The sequence below is a fragment of the Nothoprocta perdicaria genome, unplaced genomic scaffold (genome assembly GCF_003342845.1).
Source record: "Nothoprocta perdicaria isolate Ctin4 unplaced genomic scaffold, notPer1 scaffold_56, whole genome shotgun sequence".
NCBI classification, from domain to species: Eukaryota; Metazoa; Chordata; class Aves; order Tinamiformes; family Tinamidae; genus Nothoprocta; species Nothoprocta perdicaria.
This window is the reverse complement of record NW_020455821.1, coordinates 1519741-1539206: the sequence shown is the minus strand read 5'-3', so window position 1 is coordinate 1539206 and position 19466 is coordinate 1519741. Positions and strand designations below refer to the sequence as shown.

At 41.7% G+C, this 19466-nt stretch overlaps 1 protein-coding gene across 2 annotated transcripts in view; it reads right to left on the bottom strand.

Moving 5' to 3' along the window:
• Positions 1 to 3862: 3862 nt before the first annotated feature.
• Positions 3863 to 19466, bottom strand: part of GALNT7 (polypeptide N-acetylgalactosaminyltransferase 7) — a 34337-nt gene continuing 18733 nt past the window's right edge. Inside the window, exons 4-11 of one of the 2 annotated variants that reach the window (XM_026048638.1) lie at positions 19218 to 19297; positions 17588 to 17770; positions 14256 to 14373; positions 12370 to 12492; positions 10190 to 10408; positions 9563 to 9661; positions 7995 to 8123; positions 3863 to 5698 (exon numbers count right to left, since the gene is read on the bottom strand). In XM_026048638.1, the coding sequence (XP_025904423.1) occupies positions 5561 to 5698; positions 7995 to 8123; positions 9563 to 9661; positions 10190 to 10408; positions 12370 to 12492; positions 14256 to 14373; positions 17588 to 17770; positions 19218 to 19297 (1089 nt within the window). In that variant the 3' untranslated portion in view covers positions 3863 to 5560. Of the gene's footprint in view, positions 5699 to 7994; positions 8124 to 9562; positions 9662 to 10189; positions 10409 to 12369; positions 12493 to 14255; positions 14374 to 17267; positions 17451 to 17587; positions 17771 to 19217; positions 19298 to 19466 lie in introns of both variants that reach the window. The other variant, XM_026048639.1, reaches the window with a different exon arrangement.

Below are 19466 nucleotides of genomic sequence, written 5' to 3'. Positions count from 1 at the left end.
ACATTCTGTAACTAGGTTACAGGGTTGTTTTCCTCCCATACTGTGTTACCTTTCCTTTTCATCCCCAGGCCACAGGACAGACAGCCTGCCCCTCCATTAGCTGGTCAATTCTCCATCTCCGATGCTTCTTCTTTGGGACACGTAGGACTCCAGGGCATTTCTCAGACAATTAAGAGGGCAGTATGAGCAGAGCCACTTCCATAGCTTTCTATGTGCGCTTTCCCATTTCCCCACCCACCCCGGTGGGTTCTTGCCAAATCTCCCTTCTTATGAACCCACCAGAACCTTTCCAGAAAGCCTCCACCTCCATTCAGTCCTACTTTCTCTCACTGCTGCCTCAGAAATATGAGAACTTTAATTGTAGCTCTCCGCAGGATGAGCCCACCTGTCTCGAAGGCCCCATCAGGAGGGTGCAATGACCCTACAGGTTTAGGCTGGCAAACTATGAGGCACCCATTGCCAGGGACATCTCCCAGTCCCCTGAATGCACAAGAACGAGGCGACGCTTTCCCGGGGGCTCTAGGCATGAGATTTATGCCAATTTTTTCTTTTCTTTTTCTTTTTTTTTTTTTTTTGGAAGCAGAGCTGGCACCTATCTCTCAAGAGCCCTTGAAAATGCCTATACTAGTCTTTGTGGCTCTGGTCACAGCTTTTAATCTGATGTTCTATTGCTGGATCTCTGTCACAGACCTAATCCAAAATACGCAGTTAAACACAAGATCCAAAGGACTTCATATTCAGAGATCCATCAGTGGAGGAAAACTGTGGCATAGATTTCAAGAGAGAAGGCTGTATCTAGACTATTTTGACTCCAGAGCTTTGGAGTGGCATGGAAGGCCTGCTCCAAACAAGACACTTTAATTTTTATCCAATGACTGTATTTTAACAACTGCCCCAGCACGTTGCCCCCTTGACTAACACACTCTTCCCCCATATTTTACATTTTCAAGAAATGTAAAATATCCCGTCTGCTGTGATTTCTCCCTTCTCCATCTAGGGCCTCATTCTCAGCTATAGGTCTACTGTTGCCACCACCCACACGTCAGGCATTACAGCCTCAGCATTTGGGGCTATATAATCCAGGTTTGTGCTACGCTGCCTCTCCCACCTTTCTGCTCCTTTCAGCCTCCCTCTCCCACGAGAACCCTTCTCTTGCACAAGCAGCAGTGCTGACTCCAGGCCACATCCACAGGCCCACCGAGGTTCACCACTTGGGAGCTCACATAGGAAAGCTCTGCTTTCCAACTCCACAATTGCATTCACAAGGGATCTACCTGGCTTTAACCCTGCTTCACTTGCCCTGGAGGAAGGGACATGGTTCTTGCTGCTAAATAAATCATTTCTCTTCAGGGAAGTAGCTTCTTGGTGAGAAGCAGAAGGGCTCGGGCAAGCACGCACACTTTTCATCTCCGGTGTCCAAGGAGCTCTAAATCCCTCTTGCAGGCTTTGATCCTCGTCACCTTGGCGCACCTGTTAACTGAAGGAATTTGCATTTTTCTGCAGCTAGTTCAGATCCATCAGACCATGAGCTATGTCCCTGCCTTGCCAAGGACCGTTTCCTTCCATACTGCTCTTGAGAAGGGCCGCAGGACAGCGTGCCTTTGTGAAAGAAGAAAGCAAGCCAAAACACCCCACAGAACAGGGCCTATGTCACCTTGCAGCCGAGAACACCCAAACAGTCTCGTGTCACAGAGACACAGACGACGTTTTGAAGATTAAAACCAGGAGGTTACTAACCATTTACTGGGCTGGTTAATGAGATGTGCAATGCCCCGGATCAGCTCTTCCTGCCCTCGTCGTGCTCCGCATCGGGACACGAGCCCATGGGAACCACACACAGGGCTGCAGCAGAGCAGGGGCTCCCCAGAGCTCGCGGCACAAGGGGCTCCAGGCCCGAGGGCACCTACAGCCTGTGCTGTAAGTGCAGATTTGCCCCTTAGCCTCAGCGAGGCAGACTCACCTGAGGTTCTCCATGGCTTATCCACGTAGGCTTTAAGTAGTCATTCCATACGAGCTACCTGGCTTACCTTTCCCAGGCTTTGGCATCCAAAGGAGACCTGCAACGTAAGTGAAGTCAACAGCCAAGGGGCTGAAAACTAGCAACGGGTTCTGACCTCCCCAGACAGCAAACAGAGAACAGAGCAAGCAGCAGCATTCCCTCTTTTCAGAGCAAGGCAGAGAACTATTAAAAGCAGAAATACTGATTTTTTTTTTCTTTTACTAATCTGTTTCTTCTTCATCTATTGTCATCAGTGGATGCAAGTTTACAAGCAGGAAACAGACAGTAAATGCTTTTACAAAAACAAAAGCAAATAGCTTGTGTTTAATGGTATAAATAACTTTTCTGCATTTTCACAACTTCCTCTTCTTATTATGCCTCTATGGGTCTTGCACAATTGAACCTTCTTTAACCTAAAGGAAGAACTGTGCTGCAGATATTGCAAAACCTAAGAAAAATGATCCTTTTTTTTTTTTTTTTTTCTCCGATAGATGCCTAGTGTAGCATGGGTATTAGACCTCAAGCTCGTTTCAAGAGCAGTCAGGGATTGCTATTCGGAGGAGGAGGATCATAACAAAGAGCAAATAGTGGTACAGGATTTTGATGGGCAGAAGGGAAGGAGAAGGGATTGACTATAGGATGCCAGCATTTTCATGGGCTTTGGTGCCCTAGGGTAATGAGGAAACCCTATAGAGGCCTCCTCCTCCCTCCTTCCTCCCCGATGCTGTGTTTCAGCCTAAGAGGGTATTCTGCACATGGAGTGGCTGGCACTGTAAACACGCTGACCTGCCAAAGGAGCCTTCCACAGGCTGAACACATGGAAGTGCATTGTTAGACACGGCTGGAAAACAATAATTTACCTCCAAAAACTTTTTAGTGTTGCAAGTTTCAGCATTTAGCTTTGCTCCTACGCCAGAACTTGCATCTTCCATAGCTTGGATGAACTGCACAATCTTTTACTAACAAACCTTCCCAGGCAAAAAATATTTGGGGAAAAAAGTATTTGTTTATGCAAGCATACTGACTGAGGTGAACTGTAAGTTAAAGCACTTCCAACTGTTTTCTGGTTCTACTTTAGAAATCATCACCACATTCATTTCCTGTGAACCGGCTAAATTTTATCCACCTAGCTCAGGGCAGGTAACACAGAATCCAAATGTGTCTGCATGGTAACTCTCAGTAGAAATTCTGGTTTTGGTATCACTGAAAAAACTCTCAAACCCACAGATGTGATAAACGGCACCTAAACAAAAAGAAAAAAAATATTTTAATGTTTTAAGTTGTCTAAATTTAGAAATAAGGGGTTCCTATAAAGATCCATTTTATTCTGTAAAGCATAATAAACCCAAAATTTCAAATATTTTATTTACTTCACCTAAAAAAACAAGCAACCCATAACGAAGATATACATAGGCTTCTCAGATTTATCCCTAATAAATTTTTAAAAGATTTATACAATTTCTACAGAAACATACAGTGTATCAAAATCTGCATAAATCAAATTTATAAAATATGTAGAAATGCATAGTGATATTATCATCAACTTACAAAGCAAGATTATGGGAATTATTTTTTTCCAAGCAGGCGAGATAGGAAAAAGTCATTACAGCTACAGCTTCTTATGATCTCATATTTTGTAAGGTTTTCAGTCTCACATACAGATTCATATTCACATACAGCATCAGCTTTTAATGAATTGCACAAAATACCCATTGAAAATGCACATCCGCACAATTTATGTGCCACCTTTCTCTTATGCATAGTAATATGATTAAATTAATCTACCCAACAAACAAAAATGGAGTCAGTTTTCATACACACAAGGGACAGGTACCAACACACACCCTTTTTCTCCTTTTTCCAGTTTCTCCCTCCTTTATGTTCCATACCTCTTAAAGGATAGATGAAAAGTTTAAAGAAACTAGGAAAGATCCCAAATCAACATATCAGTGCAGACAGCCCTATAATGATCAATCTCTGTCACAGGATACATAACCCTTGTTAAAGTCAATGGAAGCTGCTAGATTTCAGAGGAATATTCAGTCATATTTAATAGTGTGACATGTTATAGATGTAATGCTTATTACATCAGTACACTCTGATGGCATCAATATTTAACAGTCACAAAATCTTGAATAAGGAAGGAAGGGTAAGTCATTTCTCCTCCACGTCTGTTCATTTAGAGTAAATACTTATATTCTTACAGAAGTTTCTACTACAAACTCCCATTCAAAACATTTTTTAGCAACTGCTTCTTCACATTCTACTTTGTACACCATAGATAGCACCAAGTGGTTGTATTTTGTGTTCATAATCCTTCAGGAAAAGTTTCCAGTGAAAAAAAAAAATATGAACAGATGTGGTTTCAGGATTCCCTTTTATCAACTCTAAATCTGGAATCCAAACAAGCGTTACCCATAATCTTTTTAAGAAGTATGCACATGTGTTAATATAGATATAATTTTTTCCCAATTAAAAGTTTCACTTCACCTCTGCGTGAATTCCATTTGGAACTCTACAAATAAAGAATTGGATTAATTCTACATTTTATTTAATTGTGCGGCTTTTCTTTTTAGTATGTATGTAAGGCATGATATAAACAAGTAAATTTGGTGCTGATGAATTTTTAATTGGAATTCAGAGGGTGCTTGCCTTCATCAAATGTACCACACAGTGCTACATGTGACACTAAGCTCTTCCTTGCGCTATAGAAAAAGCATTTAGTTACTCCAGCATTTGGTCAAATACACCAAGTGAAAGGAACAGATCCTGGGGCAACATCCCCAATTTCAGATTCTAATGGAGTTGGAGCATCTGCAGCCAAGGGGCACATGAGAGATTCTGGGAGATCTCACTGCTCGTTTTCCTGTAGCCTGTGCTTTAACTCACCCATAAGCAGTAAGTCCACTCGCCAAACTGGAAGCAGAAATTTCTCTTAGATAACACAGTAGTTACATGGGGGGGTACAGTTGATCCCTACCATGGTCACAGCTCAGAAAAGAAAATCCACTAATTGCCAACAAATGCTGTTCTTGTAAAATAGAGAAATGAAAGAGGCACTAAATATGTTAAATTTCACCTTCCGAAAAAGCAGCATGACTGTGAGAGAAGGCCACCCTGGCTAAGAACCTGTGGCAGTGCTTAGTAAGATGTGAAATTAAATAAAAATATACAACAGGTTGATAATCACCAAGTTCTATGAAAGTCTGGTTACTCCAACCTTTTCAAGTGTGTGTAAAAAAACTGCCTTCAGACCCCTGAGTGTAATCCCAAAGAAGACGACAGTGCTTTTAACTACGTTCCTATGAAACATAGCTAACAGCACATTAATTTACCAACATCTTGAAACAAAAAGATGTAAACATCTACAGAGTTTAAGGTAAAGCAGTTTTGTAAACATTAACTGCAGATGATAATGTTATTGTAATAGTCACAGTTCACCTATGTCCTTCATCCAAGTCAGGAGGCTTGCAGCTTTACAGAGTTAATAGTTGCAGCAGTTTTCAGGCTATTTTCAGTCCTGTACAAATTAATGTGTCAGTAGGTAGGTTTTTTGTTTGTCTACACACTAAGAATGTTGTTCATTTCCCATTTCTGCGTGGCTTTATTGGAGTCACACTCTGAAATAAAGACTTGATGTAGGACCTCGGAACGATCCAAGCACTTCCCTGATGGAATATGAGTAAATCTGTGCAGATTCTGGAAAACAAAACCATCAACAACACACACATACACATACACACACATATATATATATATATATTTACAGACACGTTTGATATTTTTTCCCCCCATTCACGACTTTAATATAGCTATTTACTGTTATAGAAACAGGTTTCAGGGTCCCTGTGGAAAGACTAGTTCTATACTCAATATATTACTTGTTATATCTGGATTTTCACATCCTTCATGTTATGAAACTCGATATATATTTTTCCACTTGAAACAGCTCACATTTCTCTGTGGAAATACACTGCTAAGAAGATAACCAACACTGTCTAAAACACTTCCACTTTTATCCCATATCCAAAAAAGAGGAGTAAAGTGCTGAGGACAGCTCAACAGCTCTATGAGAACTGCCTTCACTGGGAAGATCCTCCTCAGGTTAGCTCTCACATAAAGTAACCATGTTAACTATATTGAGGGTGGGAGGAAAGCATGGATTTTGCTTCGTTTGACTGGTGACAGGAGGGAAAACAGAGAGGAGAAGGGCTGTTTGGCCTGTGGGAGGCGCAGGGTGCTGCGCAGGCCGGGGCCTGGCAGCGGCCGTGGGGCTGCGGCCCTGACGCGCAGGCCGGGGCCTGGCAGTGGCCATGGGGCTGCGGCCCTGACGCGCAGGCCTGGCAGCGGCCGTGGGGCTGCGGCCTTGAAGGCTGCACACAGCCACAGCACCACCCTGGCTGGCGCACAGCGCTCTCCCACACGCCGCGCGCCGGCCCGATAAGCATCTCCTGGCAGCCTGTGCTCACACTCGGCCACAATGTCTTTCAGCAGTTCATAAGCATTTCACTGCTTGCACCCTTGCGTTGGAAAAAGCGGCCGTACCCACTGTGCTGCGGGAAGTGCCAAGTTTCTCTCTGCTTGCCTGCAGCACAGCCTTGGTGGTCCTGCTGCTCTCACCTCTTTCTCCTCCTTTTTGGAAATCAACCACTGGTTTGTGCTAGAACCCAGGCAGTGCCTACTGTAGCAATAAGTAAACAATTGCACAACACGGCACCACCGTGGAGGAAATGGATCTTCTTGCACAAAAGAAATGCTCGGAGAGGAGCCGAGCAATGGGCTGCAACAAACTAGAAAGGCTGGGGGACCGACAAGTGCTGTATCTCACTCTGATATTAAAGGCAGAGTCAGCAGACAATGAAACACTGCTTATTGATATTTAAACCTCGCATGTGAAGATTTCTGTCTTTGTGAGCAGCTCAGGAAAGCCGAGTGGGCACATCCTGCCCTCGGGCTCCCCCAGCTCTGTGCACGTGCCACACAAGAGGGGGTGCTTAGGGCACAGCAAGCTCAGCAGCGCCTGCACCCGTGAGACAAACACGGCCCGGTGGCCGGCTGCGAACTAACAAACGTCCAGGAGCAGTGACATAGCGAGGCAAAAATCCCTAACAGGGCGAAGATTTTCTTAGACACAAGACCAAATTATATGCAGATGCATCTGAGGATAACATTGCCCTTAGACTACCCTCCTCTTTTTTTTAGGGAAAATCAAGACTAGAGACATGAAAAGCCTCGTGCTTACTAAATGGATGGTAACAGCTTTAACACGTTTATCAGCCAGCATTCCAAGCCCTTATTAAAAATCCATAATATTTTGCAATTGCTTTATACTGGCTCCACACCCATAATTCACAACAGACTGTGTTTACTTAGGGAATGGTTAATGAACAGGGAGAAGAAATCCTGAAAAAGGCAAAGACAACACAAAAAGGCACTTGATGAGCAAAGTCATGCTTAGCTGTTCCTATGCGAGGCTTAAAATATCTTCTGTCTCTAAAAGAGAGCAGTGCTCCAATTTACACAACCCCAGATCAGATGTTGTACTGCTCCTAGTTGCTAAAAGCGCATCAGCTTTTAAGTCATCTTCTCAGAGTATCCATTATGCGGGGAACTTTTGTCAATGGCAAGCCTACCAGCAGAGAGGAGGATGGCACAAAAAGCTTCTACAAACGCTGTCACTGGTGGCATCCTCTTTACTTCCCTTGAGACAAGGGCTGGCTCCTAACACCCCTGTGGCTGCACATGGAGCCTCACAAGGTTTTCTTTGAAGATTCTCCCTTCAGAATACAGGAGGCACCAACAAAAACATCTTCCCCCCAGGAGAACCTTTTTCCAGTAAGCAGGGGATTCCAAGAACATGCCATGGGCAATTTACTGAGCTCAGTTAACCTTGTCATAGATGTCTATTTTCAGGTGCACGTGGAATAATACTAAAGAAGGTGAGACAAAACAGGATACAAACAGAAATGCGCTTCCCCCTGTTTCTGTTACATACCTTGAAGTATTGCCAATCCTTGTATTCGTTCAGATTACAGTGTGTAATTGTGACTTTGGATCCATCTGTTCCTTTAGTTAAGCACTGATCGTACTGCATGAGTTGATTAGCTTCATTGATACGGAAAAGCTAACACATAAAAAGATGACACCTTTTTAGTAGTTTACTTCATAAAATAGCCAACATTTTAGACACATCAAGAACGCCAAAGAAACTGCATCATTCAAAATATCCTTTGGTATTATTGCTTCTAGCTTTAAGGAGGACTCCTTATTTTAGATAATGTAAGGCATTAGTCTCACTCTCAGATACTCTATTTTATGGCTGACTTCCCATTTGGATTTAGAAGGGCTAAGAAACTTGCCAAGTGAGACAAAAATCATAAAAATAGAGTGAGGGATTCCTATCTGGGAGACTTCTGGAAGTGTTTGATTAATAGTCTTTGTATGGTTTGACAGCTGAATAGCCCTTTCTGTAGGGCTGCTAGCAAGTCTTTTGCCCTAGCCAGTATTTTCATCTGAAGACAGTAAAACTTTGATATTTTATACATGGAGAAAATCAAAAACTAATATATGTAAATACAGGCAGATTATCTTAATTACTTCTTATGAAATAACTGCCATAGGATGTTTTGAGGTAGCATATACAGGAAAGGCATTTTAGTGGGTGTTTGCTTAAAATCAAAAATGCATTTCCAGAGGCTATCCAATTAAGAATTAACTGAAGAGGTTTTGTTTATTTCCATTTATTTATTTATTTATTTACAACATCACTCGATAATGTGGTTTCAGGACTGCCATGGTGAGCCTTGCCTGCATGAGCACAAGCTCATTATGAATATCTTTTGAGTTTGTTTCAGGTCTACATTAGACCAAGTAAGGTCTTTAAATGCTGAGAATTTATCCAACTCAAAAAGGAGACATAAATACAAAACAGCCTGTACAGCCTGTAGTAGTCTTGGTAGTGTGGACATGTTTATGAAGATTTAGATGAAACAAGACAGTAGACAGTAGAGTGCAATGATCTAACAGCAATTAACTTTTGCCAATTAGTTTATAAATGAAGAAAAGACAAATTTGTACTCACCTTTTGTGGCAGAAGGTGAATTTTTATATTTTCATTACATTTCATTACTGTTATAGAACAGTGTTTATATTTTCATTACAAAAGGAAACAATCTTGGGAAATAACTGAGCCAGAGCAAGGGGGCTCTTTCCTGAAGGATTACTTGAGGATAAATGAACAATTGTCAGTGATGCCCAGAGCTGCAGTTGCACTAGCGCAGTGTTATCATTGCTTTAAAGCACAGGCTCACTTCCTCATGTATTTACCTCTCTTGTGGGGATAGGAGGAGGACTGGAAACTTATTTCTTCAATTTTGGACAGTTTGTTTGAAATGATACTTTCAGATTGCTGTATAGGAGGGGCATCGGTATGCTTAAAGAAAATTCCTAACTCACATTTTTGCAGTTGGCACAGACATTTTACGTGCGACTTGAACAGAGAAGTGGCTTTGTTACCTTCCAATGAGAGCAATTCTCTTTCCAACTTTCCTCAAAGCCACTTACCTGGTTTCCTCCCATTCTGTGACATGGCCCAAGTTCAACAATGCCGCCATTGGTGTGTCCCATGCTGTCGATACAGTAGGAGGTTTCAAACCCTCTAATCTAGGGGAAAAAAAAAAAGGAGGGGTGATTCACTTTAAACTGGTCTCTAGGCAAAAATAAATGGACAAAAATTTAGAAATTTCCACTTATTCAAACCAGGAAAATGTATCTGCCACACAGACATCTCGATAAGACTGCAAGTGAAATTTAAATAAAGATGTTCACTTTTCAGATGGCGAACGTGCTACCCATACTAATTTGAGGGCTCTTAAGAGCTAATGAGCACAGTGGTAAAGCTAGAGTTGCAAAGATCAGTCCCAAATTAATGACACTGAAGAGTGCAGCACTTTCAAGTATTTTCATCTATTCAGTCTCCCACTGAAGTGTGTTCAACCTCCCAGATCTTCAAAAATGAGGTGAAGTAGGAACTCTGTTAGGTTGTTCTGATCTTGTGCAAGATGTGAGGAGATAAGAAAAAAAATAGAGAATGGAAAAAAAAAAAAAAAGAGAGAGAGAGAGAGAGAGAGAGAATTCCCAACTTTAAAACCAATGCCTCTAAAATAAATATAGGTTATATGCTTTACATACCTCTCCCCATTCCACATTTTTAGGCGGTAAGGGATAATAGGTGGTTATGTCATATGCGATTTCTTCCATAAACCACTTAAAGCTTTTGCAGTTGTGATCTTCACGGAATTTTTTCAGCTCGGAGATATCTCCGTAGGGAAGCGCTTTTGTCTCCGGCCGACTGGCATAAAAATAATCTTTATATTCGTCCCACCACACTTCCACAACTCTGACATAGTTCTGTGAACAATAACAACATCTTTCGTTGCTACCTCGTGATATGCACACAATAGGTCAGATATAAAGCACATTAATTCTACAAATATAAGGATGTTTTTTTCTAAAAATGCTTGAGTGAAATTATTTTATACCGCTAATAATTCGCATCTTCAGAAGATTATACAGGACACAGAAACACTGTTCTCAGATGAGACTGTAGAGGTGAAGCCAGCAAAATGAATTGACTTAATGAGCACAGGAAGTATTTTTCTAAGTTTAGGGAATCTTTGGGAAAGAAAACAAAAGTTTCTTCAGCTATAGGTGCAGTCACTGGCTACATAGCAGGGCTGCAATTCAGAGTTTGCATTCACCTTCTACAGCACTAACAGAGTGAATGGCACACATTAGTCCACAAAGGGTGAAGTCTTAAGCCTTAAACCAGTCAGCTAATGACACATCAAGGTGATCTTATCTCCTTATATGCATTAAGTAAAGTAGTTTATTGTTGCTTTAAGGAAAGAAAAAATGGGAAGGCTCATCTGGTGAAGAAGCCTCTCCAGCACATCCATCCACCCAGATTTTATGATGGCCCTTATCTCTACATTACCTGCACACATGCCAGATGCACATCCCACTTAGTAGGGGTCTTCCAGCATTTCTGTTTTACAGTGTTAAATCAAAACCTTAACAGATCTGACTAATGGCACATATTACTGCATGATTTACTTTCATCTGCATCCAGCCAATTTGAGCAAAGCGGTAAGAAAACCACATCTACGTGCGAGGAGGAGTGTGGCTGAACAGGGCAAAAGCTGCCCCTGGGTGCTGCCCTGTGCAGAGAAGCTCCCTAATATTTAGGGATCCTCAGCAGGGCTTGCTCTATGCACCAAGGAGATGGCCAGGCGCATGTAAGGCATTGGGATCTGCAGCAAATACCTTTGATCAGATATATATTTTTTTTCAGATTAGTGGAGTTTTACCATCTCAGACAAGACAAATAGCTTGCTAGCACCAATAAAAACATAGCTAACACTTCTCTTGCCTCCCATTGCTCTTTCCCTGTCCCTATTCCCAGCTACATGCATCTACCTCTCCCTTCCAGTGGGTTGTTTGCTCAACATGCAAATCAATTCACTAATACAAGGAAAGTGTTTCTTTTAGAGTCTGCTTGCTTCGCTTTGTTAGATGACAGTCATGGAAGACATCTCTGGGCCTGGAATTCATAAAACACTGCGTCTGTAGAAATGGGATTTACAAGTGCCGAAACCTTGCACTACAAGAAGCTTAAACTAGACAGCAGGCAACCTCAACAGGAAGGTTGTCTCTGTGCCTATGGGTAGAAGCCTGTAAAGGATCAAGTTCATAACCCGCAGCTGGTTTTCTTGATTCAGTTTCTCTCTTCAGATATGGACTCACTTGAGGTGATGATGTCTCCTTTTAGTAGTATTTTAGTAGTCTTTGGTAGCCTTTTGGAGCAGTATTTTCCATCTTATAAGGTGCCTGAGTGACAAACCTTTCCTCCAAAGTGCAGAGTACCCTATTTTTCAGAGTGTCCTTTGCTGCTGCAAAAATTAACTGAAACAAAAGCAGCTATAAAGGTCTGAGAGACACTAGATTACAGCATTAACTCAGGAGGATCTTGGGGATCATGTTCTGCATAGTCAAAACAAACCCATGACCATCATCTTCCAGGAGTGTGCTGTAGTTCAGCACTCTGGATGGGTGAGAATAAATAAGTGGATATGTGATTTAAACCTCAGGCGTGGTGAGGAGTGGAAGAGGAGAAAGTTTCCTGGGAGTCTCTGCTCTTAATATTGCTGGGATTGGCACCTAGATATCCCTGCCACTGGAACAACAACCTTAGTTTTATACATCATTTAGCTTTAGATGAAGAGCTGTTGAAATACTGCTGACAGTTTAATTATAAACTTAAATCTGTTGTCTAAAATGAAAACACCTTGCAGGTTGCAGCAGAACGGTACCTTTAGCGTCGGAGAGGAGCCAACGTAGACAGGGGGTGGATTTCCTTGCCAGCCTTGGAGACGATAGATGTGTCCGACGCGGGAGCAGGGAACAAAGAGCAGCTTCCCGCCACACTGCCAGATCTGCCGGTTCAAACGACCACACGGATATTCACACACGCGCACGGGAATCCCGGGACAAACACAAACAAACTGCAACAGCAGCGTGAGCTGCTTCCCTTACTGCACTGTGTAACGCGCTGAAGTTCTTTTACGTTGGACACGAACACAAACAGGATTTGGGCCTGAGATGAAGGGTTGCGTTAAGCACGTCTTCACCTGTATCATGAGCTTACTTAGCTCAAGTACAGCTTTTAAAACAAGTTTTTCAGTCTCCTTCCATTGCTGCTTTAAAGTGACAGTAACAAATGAGTGCACAAAGTTTGGAATGAGTAGGTGGATAACTACAAGATTAATAATACCTTGATTTAACTAAAGCAACTCATACACCATCACAAAGATGAGCTTAATTAGATGCCTACCACAGAGCAAGCTTTTCCTAACAAAGACTTGTAGGGGAAAATGGTATCTGTGGTATTTCAGTGTTTCACCCAAGTACAAATGGATTAATGATATTATCTAAAAGAGAACCTAATGGAAAGGTATCTTAAATAATCTGTAGTTTAGTTGTTCATAGTTTTGATGAGTTTGAAACGCAGCATCAAATCAATATTCGATATAGCTCTTTCCAAATTAGACTGAATTCCAGATTAAAGAATATAATTTATCATTATTAGGAAAGATAGATAGAATATTTTACTACCTTCATTTCAAACATTTTATTATCATATCATTTTTCTTACACAGTTTCACCAGAATAAATTACTAAGAACTTCTAATATGGAAAGCCATGATACCTGTTGTGGAGAAGCCAGCATGCAGCACTTACACAAGTGTTATCTAGGTCTTTTGAAGGCTGATTCTGATCTATGTTAAACCAATCTGGAGCAGCTACCCAATCAGCACTGAATACCTACTTGAGTTAGGAACTACTCTGTGCAAACTCAGCCACGATTTCAATTGAAGCAAGATGGATAATCAGAAGGATAAGGACCCTGTATATACAACATCCTCACTAATGCCTTTATACATGAAGTTACAGCTGAGGAAATGCAGCCTGATCTTTCCTCAAAATCACTGACAGCAAGGCAGGCTGGGCAGCTCTGACAGCACTTTCTGTAAAACTCTTCTAGGATTGCATTGCTGATCACTGGGGGGATGTTAGAGCAGAAATGCAGTTTTGTTTGCTGATTGGGGCAGATTCTTGCTGTCCGATGCTTGTGCCTTTATGAATACTAAGGCTGCAGGAGGTTAATATTTATTGTCTTATATGTCCCGCCAACTGAGGACCATGCACATGTCTAGGATTGCAAATAAAATCCTCTGCAGTGATTTTGCATCCTGCAGTTACAGGGTGTGTTATGAAGGTCCTTCTTTTCGTAAAGAAATCCTCAGAATTTGGCAAAGTCCATGAGATCACTTTTCACCCCAAAAATACCAGAGAGGAAGAAATTAGATACTTTGTTGCACTTCTGTACATTTTACATGTACCTGTGCATGAACTGTACACTTATTTTTCTCTATAATCACTTTTATTAGCAACAACATCACTCTATAAACACCGTAAGAGAACTCAAGGGTGGTTTTGTTTGTTTGTTTGCTTTTAGTGAATAAAACAGACTTTCTCTCACTTTTTCCAGTACAGTTTCAGATCAGGTATTTAGGTGCAAGCATCAATTGAAACCAGTTTAAGTGAAAATCAGAGGTAAGGCCACCTGGATACCGAACAGAAAGATTTACTAAGGACGACCTATCAAATGCAATCAGCTCTTAATTTTCAGGGTTACCTTGTAAGAAATCTCAAAATTTTCACCACCCCAGATCTGAAGACCTGGGTCATAGAGACCCAGTTCAAAGAAGAAATCCCGTTCGATGGCAAACAAGCCGCCAGCCATTGCAGGGGACCTGGAAGGAGAGCACAGAGTAAGGGCAACTCTTGCCAAAAGGACATGACAACACTCAGCAAAACGGGAGCAACTCCCTGTTAACATACCATGGAGATTGGATTAATGGCAATACATTTTGAAGCCATGAAGCTCTGACATAAACTTCCAGACATTTTCTGAAATTACATTTTTTATTATTTAGGTTTTCTGAAATTGCATTTTTATCATTTTAGGTGAAGCCACCTGTTTTGTCGTATCTATTTTGAATTACACAAAGCACTGGCCTGAGTTGGTCATTCAGTCCATCAGCCACCCAAGCAGCATCTACAGCAGCGTTAAGGAAACTGGCAGGAATCGGTGGTGCACAGCGGAGCTGCCGAGCTGAGACACGAGGCTGCACGGCAGAATTAGGCCTGAGCCCTGAACAGCTGCCACGTGGACACTCGCTGCCTATGACACCAGGAACGGAGCGTTTCCAGCTCCAGCACAGCCCTCCAGCTTCCCCTCTGGCTCTTTCCTGCCACTGTCACATGAGACACTTATTAACCTCAGAGAGGTTTTAAAGCGGGTCCTGGATCAAGTTGCACAGTTTAAATTTAGGCCAGTTTTTAGGGGAAAAAAATGGCTCTGCGGTGCCCTCCCATGCATGCCAAGGTTCAATTAACAAGTTGCAATGTGTCAAAAAAAAGGTGTCGTTTGGATTACAGCATTTTCTCCAGAGTGGTTCGGACCAGAATTTTTGGCTACTTTGCTCACCCTGGAATAGAAAGGAGAGTATATTAAGCCATTTTCAGTGCACATACCAGGCATTTTCCACCTGGGGATCAGTAAGCACATAAAACTCCCTAATGGATAAAACCTGGAGTCCCCACTGAGTGCTCCGCTTTAAAAAGTTTGCAAGGAAAAAGTGAATTCCTCCTGGCCCTGTAGATGATCTGCAGCATGGAAAGGAAGAGCATCCAAGTGCCAGATCCCTCTGCTGAGTTAAGTAAAACACAGGTGAAACATTATCACTTGAGCAGACCAATGAAAGACAGGTTCCTTTTAATAGTACTTATTTTTCTTTTATTTTTGAGTCCCTAAGGCTTTTAACTTAGTGGCCTTCCTTCTAGTAGTAAGGATCACATATTTTCCTTGTGCATATAAATATATGAAGAATTGCTTGAAGTAACAAGCACCCCAGAGGGTTAGTCCCTATGGAGCCGGCATGGCTGGGGAAGAAGAATGGCAACATAAATAGTAAATCTGACCTATCTACCTGATCAGACACCAACTGCTGTTTTTTTCCCTGAATGCCCCTTCCCACTTGCCTGCCAATTGCATTTTTTTCCCCGACGTTGCTGTTGCATCACAGGGATGCAAGGATTAGGAAGCCAGGGAGCAGAGCGGAGAGGACATTACTAAACTACGTCAGTTCTGTAGTTTATTTCACGAGATACGAAGTGGTAAGCTTTAATTTTTGTAACAAAAGATTTGGAAGAACTCGGCTCTGAGGCAACTGCCACGTTACAAGAAGTTAGTTTCTGTGCTTCCAGTTTTCAAACCAGGCAATTCTGGCTGTGGTTTTAGCAAAACCCTTAGTAGGTGTCTTGCCTTGGTACTGCTGCAACAAAATGCATATGGCCTGCACATAACAGATGTAGGGAAGGTCTCTTTTTAAGACAAAGCATTGTAGCTATCAAAGCATTATTAAACATAAGGTCATCTTTTAAAGCCCTCTGAGAACATGTGTTCTGTGTTTCTGGGAACAGTTTGAAGGATTTTAAGACCTGTTTGGATGGTAAACACAGAATGCAGCAGCAATGTTTAAAACATTTTATCCCCCTGTAAGCGAGTATTACAGTTCCAACGTGGACAGCCTTGTCAGAAAACGGTGTTATTTATAGTGGATACGAAGCGGAACGGATCAAAGCTTCATGACTTCCTTGCATGTGTTGCCATTTTAGCACAGAACAATCATGGGTGAGGATGCACAATTACCAACATAAGGTCTTACAATGTTTAAATCATATGTACAAGCAATAGGAGACACCAGATTGTGAAGATGTAAAGATTGCTTTCGAATGTAGTAACATGATTAGTTAAGTGCGAAGGGGAAAGTAATAAAAAACAGAGCAGAACCACAAACTCCCAGGCCCGAAAAGCAATCCAGAAACCCCAGATTCTAAGTAAAATTTCAAACATATAGGTTTGGGAAAATCAAAAAAAAAACAAACAAAACCCACACCTCTCCCACAAAGCAAAAGAAAAAGGCTGGGCTTCTATGAAAATTATTAGAGTTCTCCCACAGAGTTTTGTCCTTAAGCTGCATACACTAAATAAAACCCTCCAAACACATCTAGAGCTTCCAAATGATCTACACCATATTCTTAAACCACATGCTTCTTTGTCAGAGGTGAAGCAAGTGGGAGAAACAAGATAAAAGGTACTTTTGGGGGGTGTGCATGCATAATCCACGAGCACTGACGCATGCACCGAGCCATTACAGCAGCCTAAAGGTTCTGTGCATTACCGGCTATTGTGAATCCTCACAGCATGCTCATTATTTCAAATCAAATGGCTAGCACTAAGCCCTTTTGTTCCCAACACTATTTTAAAAATATGCTATGTATTTTTAAGGAAACAGATTTCTCGGGGGGGGGGGGGGGGGGGGGGTAAAAAGCCATACAATATTTTAGGTTGCCAGTAAAGCTCGTCACTCTGAAGGACACCTGATTAACCCCACAAGAGCAGGAATGCAGAGGCAGGAGGGACACAGAAGCTTCTCTGAGCAAATTAACAGCTGTAGCGAAACGCCGGATTAAACAAAGCAGCCGCTGAGGCCAGGACCGGGCAGGTTCCTGAGCGGAGAGGACATGCGGGTTTTAGTGGATCAACAGGGAAGAAGAAACGGGTGAGTGGTTTAGTGATTACCGATACGGTTCGGTTTTTGTCCCTCTGAGTTCCTTCTCTCGCTTGGTCAAAGGAACCCTCTTCCATAGCATGCTCCAATCCCACGCTCCTCTAGCAAACCCGTCTTCGTCACCACCCCCTTGCGGGACAATCTGGTAAGTTTTGCCGTCTATGACATCTATAAGTGGCACCGTGCACGTGGTTCTGCAGGGCGGGGGACGCGCGGGGAGCCCGTTTTACACCAAGCGCAGGTCGTGGGGGGAGAAGAGCGGGGAGGGAAAAACGAGAGGGTGTCGAGAGTTATTCATCACACGTCACAGCACGTAAGCAGCACTCTTTACCGATAAGGCTCAGTTTTATGCTTTCGTTTGGACTTTTCCTTGTGGCTTAATGGGATTCGTTTCCATAGCAAACTCCAGTCCCAGGCCCCTCGGGCAAAGCCATCTTCATCCCCACCTTGCTGGGGCTCAATGGAATAATCATTCCCATCTATGTAATCTATTAGAGGTACAGTACATGTAGTTCTGAAACATTTACAGAAGGGAAAGAAAGAGCAAAATACAATTTAAGAAGAGTCATCTGTCTAATCTAAAACTCGCACCATTCATTTTTAATCTTTCCTGCAGAGCAACTTACATGACAAGTCATTGGTAAAGGCATTACTGTTTAGAAACAAAACCTCACTGGAAAAACAGAAAGGCCTTTCCGTGTGTTATTTTAAGAGGTTCTAAGACACAGCAAAAGCAGCAAGGTTAGGTCTGAAATGCTAACACATCAACACATTTATAGGTTTTCTCTTCTGCATACTCTTGCGATTGGTCTTCTAATAAAGCATTGCTGGAGGCAACAGAGCAGCCTTTAGAGGACTGGGTCCTCACAGGATTATCACTTCCCATAATTTCTATTAGATCTTGGCTATCCACAAGTAAGATAAAGTCCTAGCTTTTACTATCGTAAATATGGATTTTCACTACTCTAGCCCATTTGAAAATCCAAACTTTCAGAAGAAAAACAAAACAAAACAAATTTTTACTGGTGCTCGCTTAGCAGCACTCTTCAACATAAATCTTCTTTTCTGATTTGCTATATGCTCATTACTGCAAGCTGTCATATACAACATTCAGTGAAGAAAGGACATAACTTCGTTATTCTCCCAGAATTTTCAAAGCAAGTTTCCCAGTAAAACTGACCAAACTGCAATCTTGTCATAGCGCACTCCTCTGTTTTTAAGGCAAATGCTATACGAGATAGAAAAACACGCTGGGGTAAAAGAAATGACAACAATGTGGCCTTTCCTTTAAAGCAGAAAAATCTGTGCCAGCAGAAGGGGGCTTGGCCAGAAGGCTGCTCTCAGCAGAAGGACACAGGACATGTCTACCTTCTTTCCAGCATCTTGGCCCCAAAACGGTTTTGAAGCTAAGTTACTGCCTTAAAAAGGTTCATATACAGGTTCATATATCTATACTACTCCAGAGCACTTCAGATGAAGCAATAAGACCATATTGCAAGACCAAAGATTAAAGTTATAAAACTCTTGAGATCACATAATTTTTAAGCGCCCATTAAATTTAAGCCTTTCTCTCTTGCTACTACTTCTCCTCTTCCAAAAAAACCCCACATGTTGTTCAGTAGTAAAATAAATAAAAATAATAAATAAAAAGGAACTGTTTAATCAGGTTGCTTATTTACCTTGGGTTGAACATTTCTGTTACAGTCTTTCATCTCATTGCAAAAAGACAAGATTCTTCTCATATTTGAATCTATGCTAAGCAAAATATTCAGCATGCCCATTAAAATATCATTATGTGCCTTGCTATTTTGCTTTTTCCCTTAACATAACTTTTATTCTGGAAGATAATAAAATCATCATAAAACAAACAGCATATCATTTATAGTTAAAAAAAGAAAAGGTTGTTACTGTGGCTTTTTCTCCCGAAGAGGCCAGCACTGGAAATAACAAGGGAACATTACCTGTCCTTAGATATAGGAGCCACAAGTGGTGCATACCAATTAATTCCCACCTCACAGTGGGCATCTAGGTAAATCAAAACCTTCAAAAGAAAAAAAGAAAAAACATTACTACCTCTGTACACACAGATTTAATTCAGCTTCCTCTACATTGACAGGTTTTTGCATTTAAAAAAGTTAAGCTTAATCGAGCAAAACCAAGCTACTTTAAAAACAATATTCATAAGACAATACTAGGAATTTTTATGCATC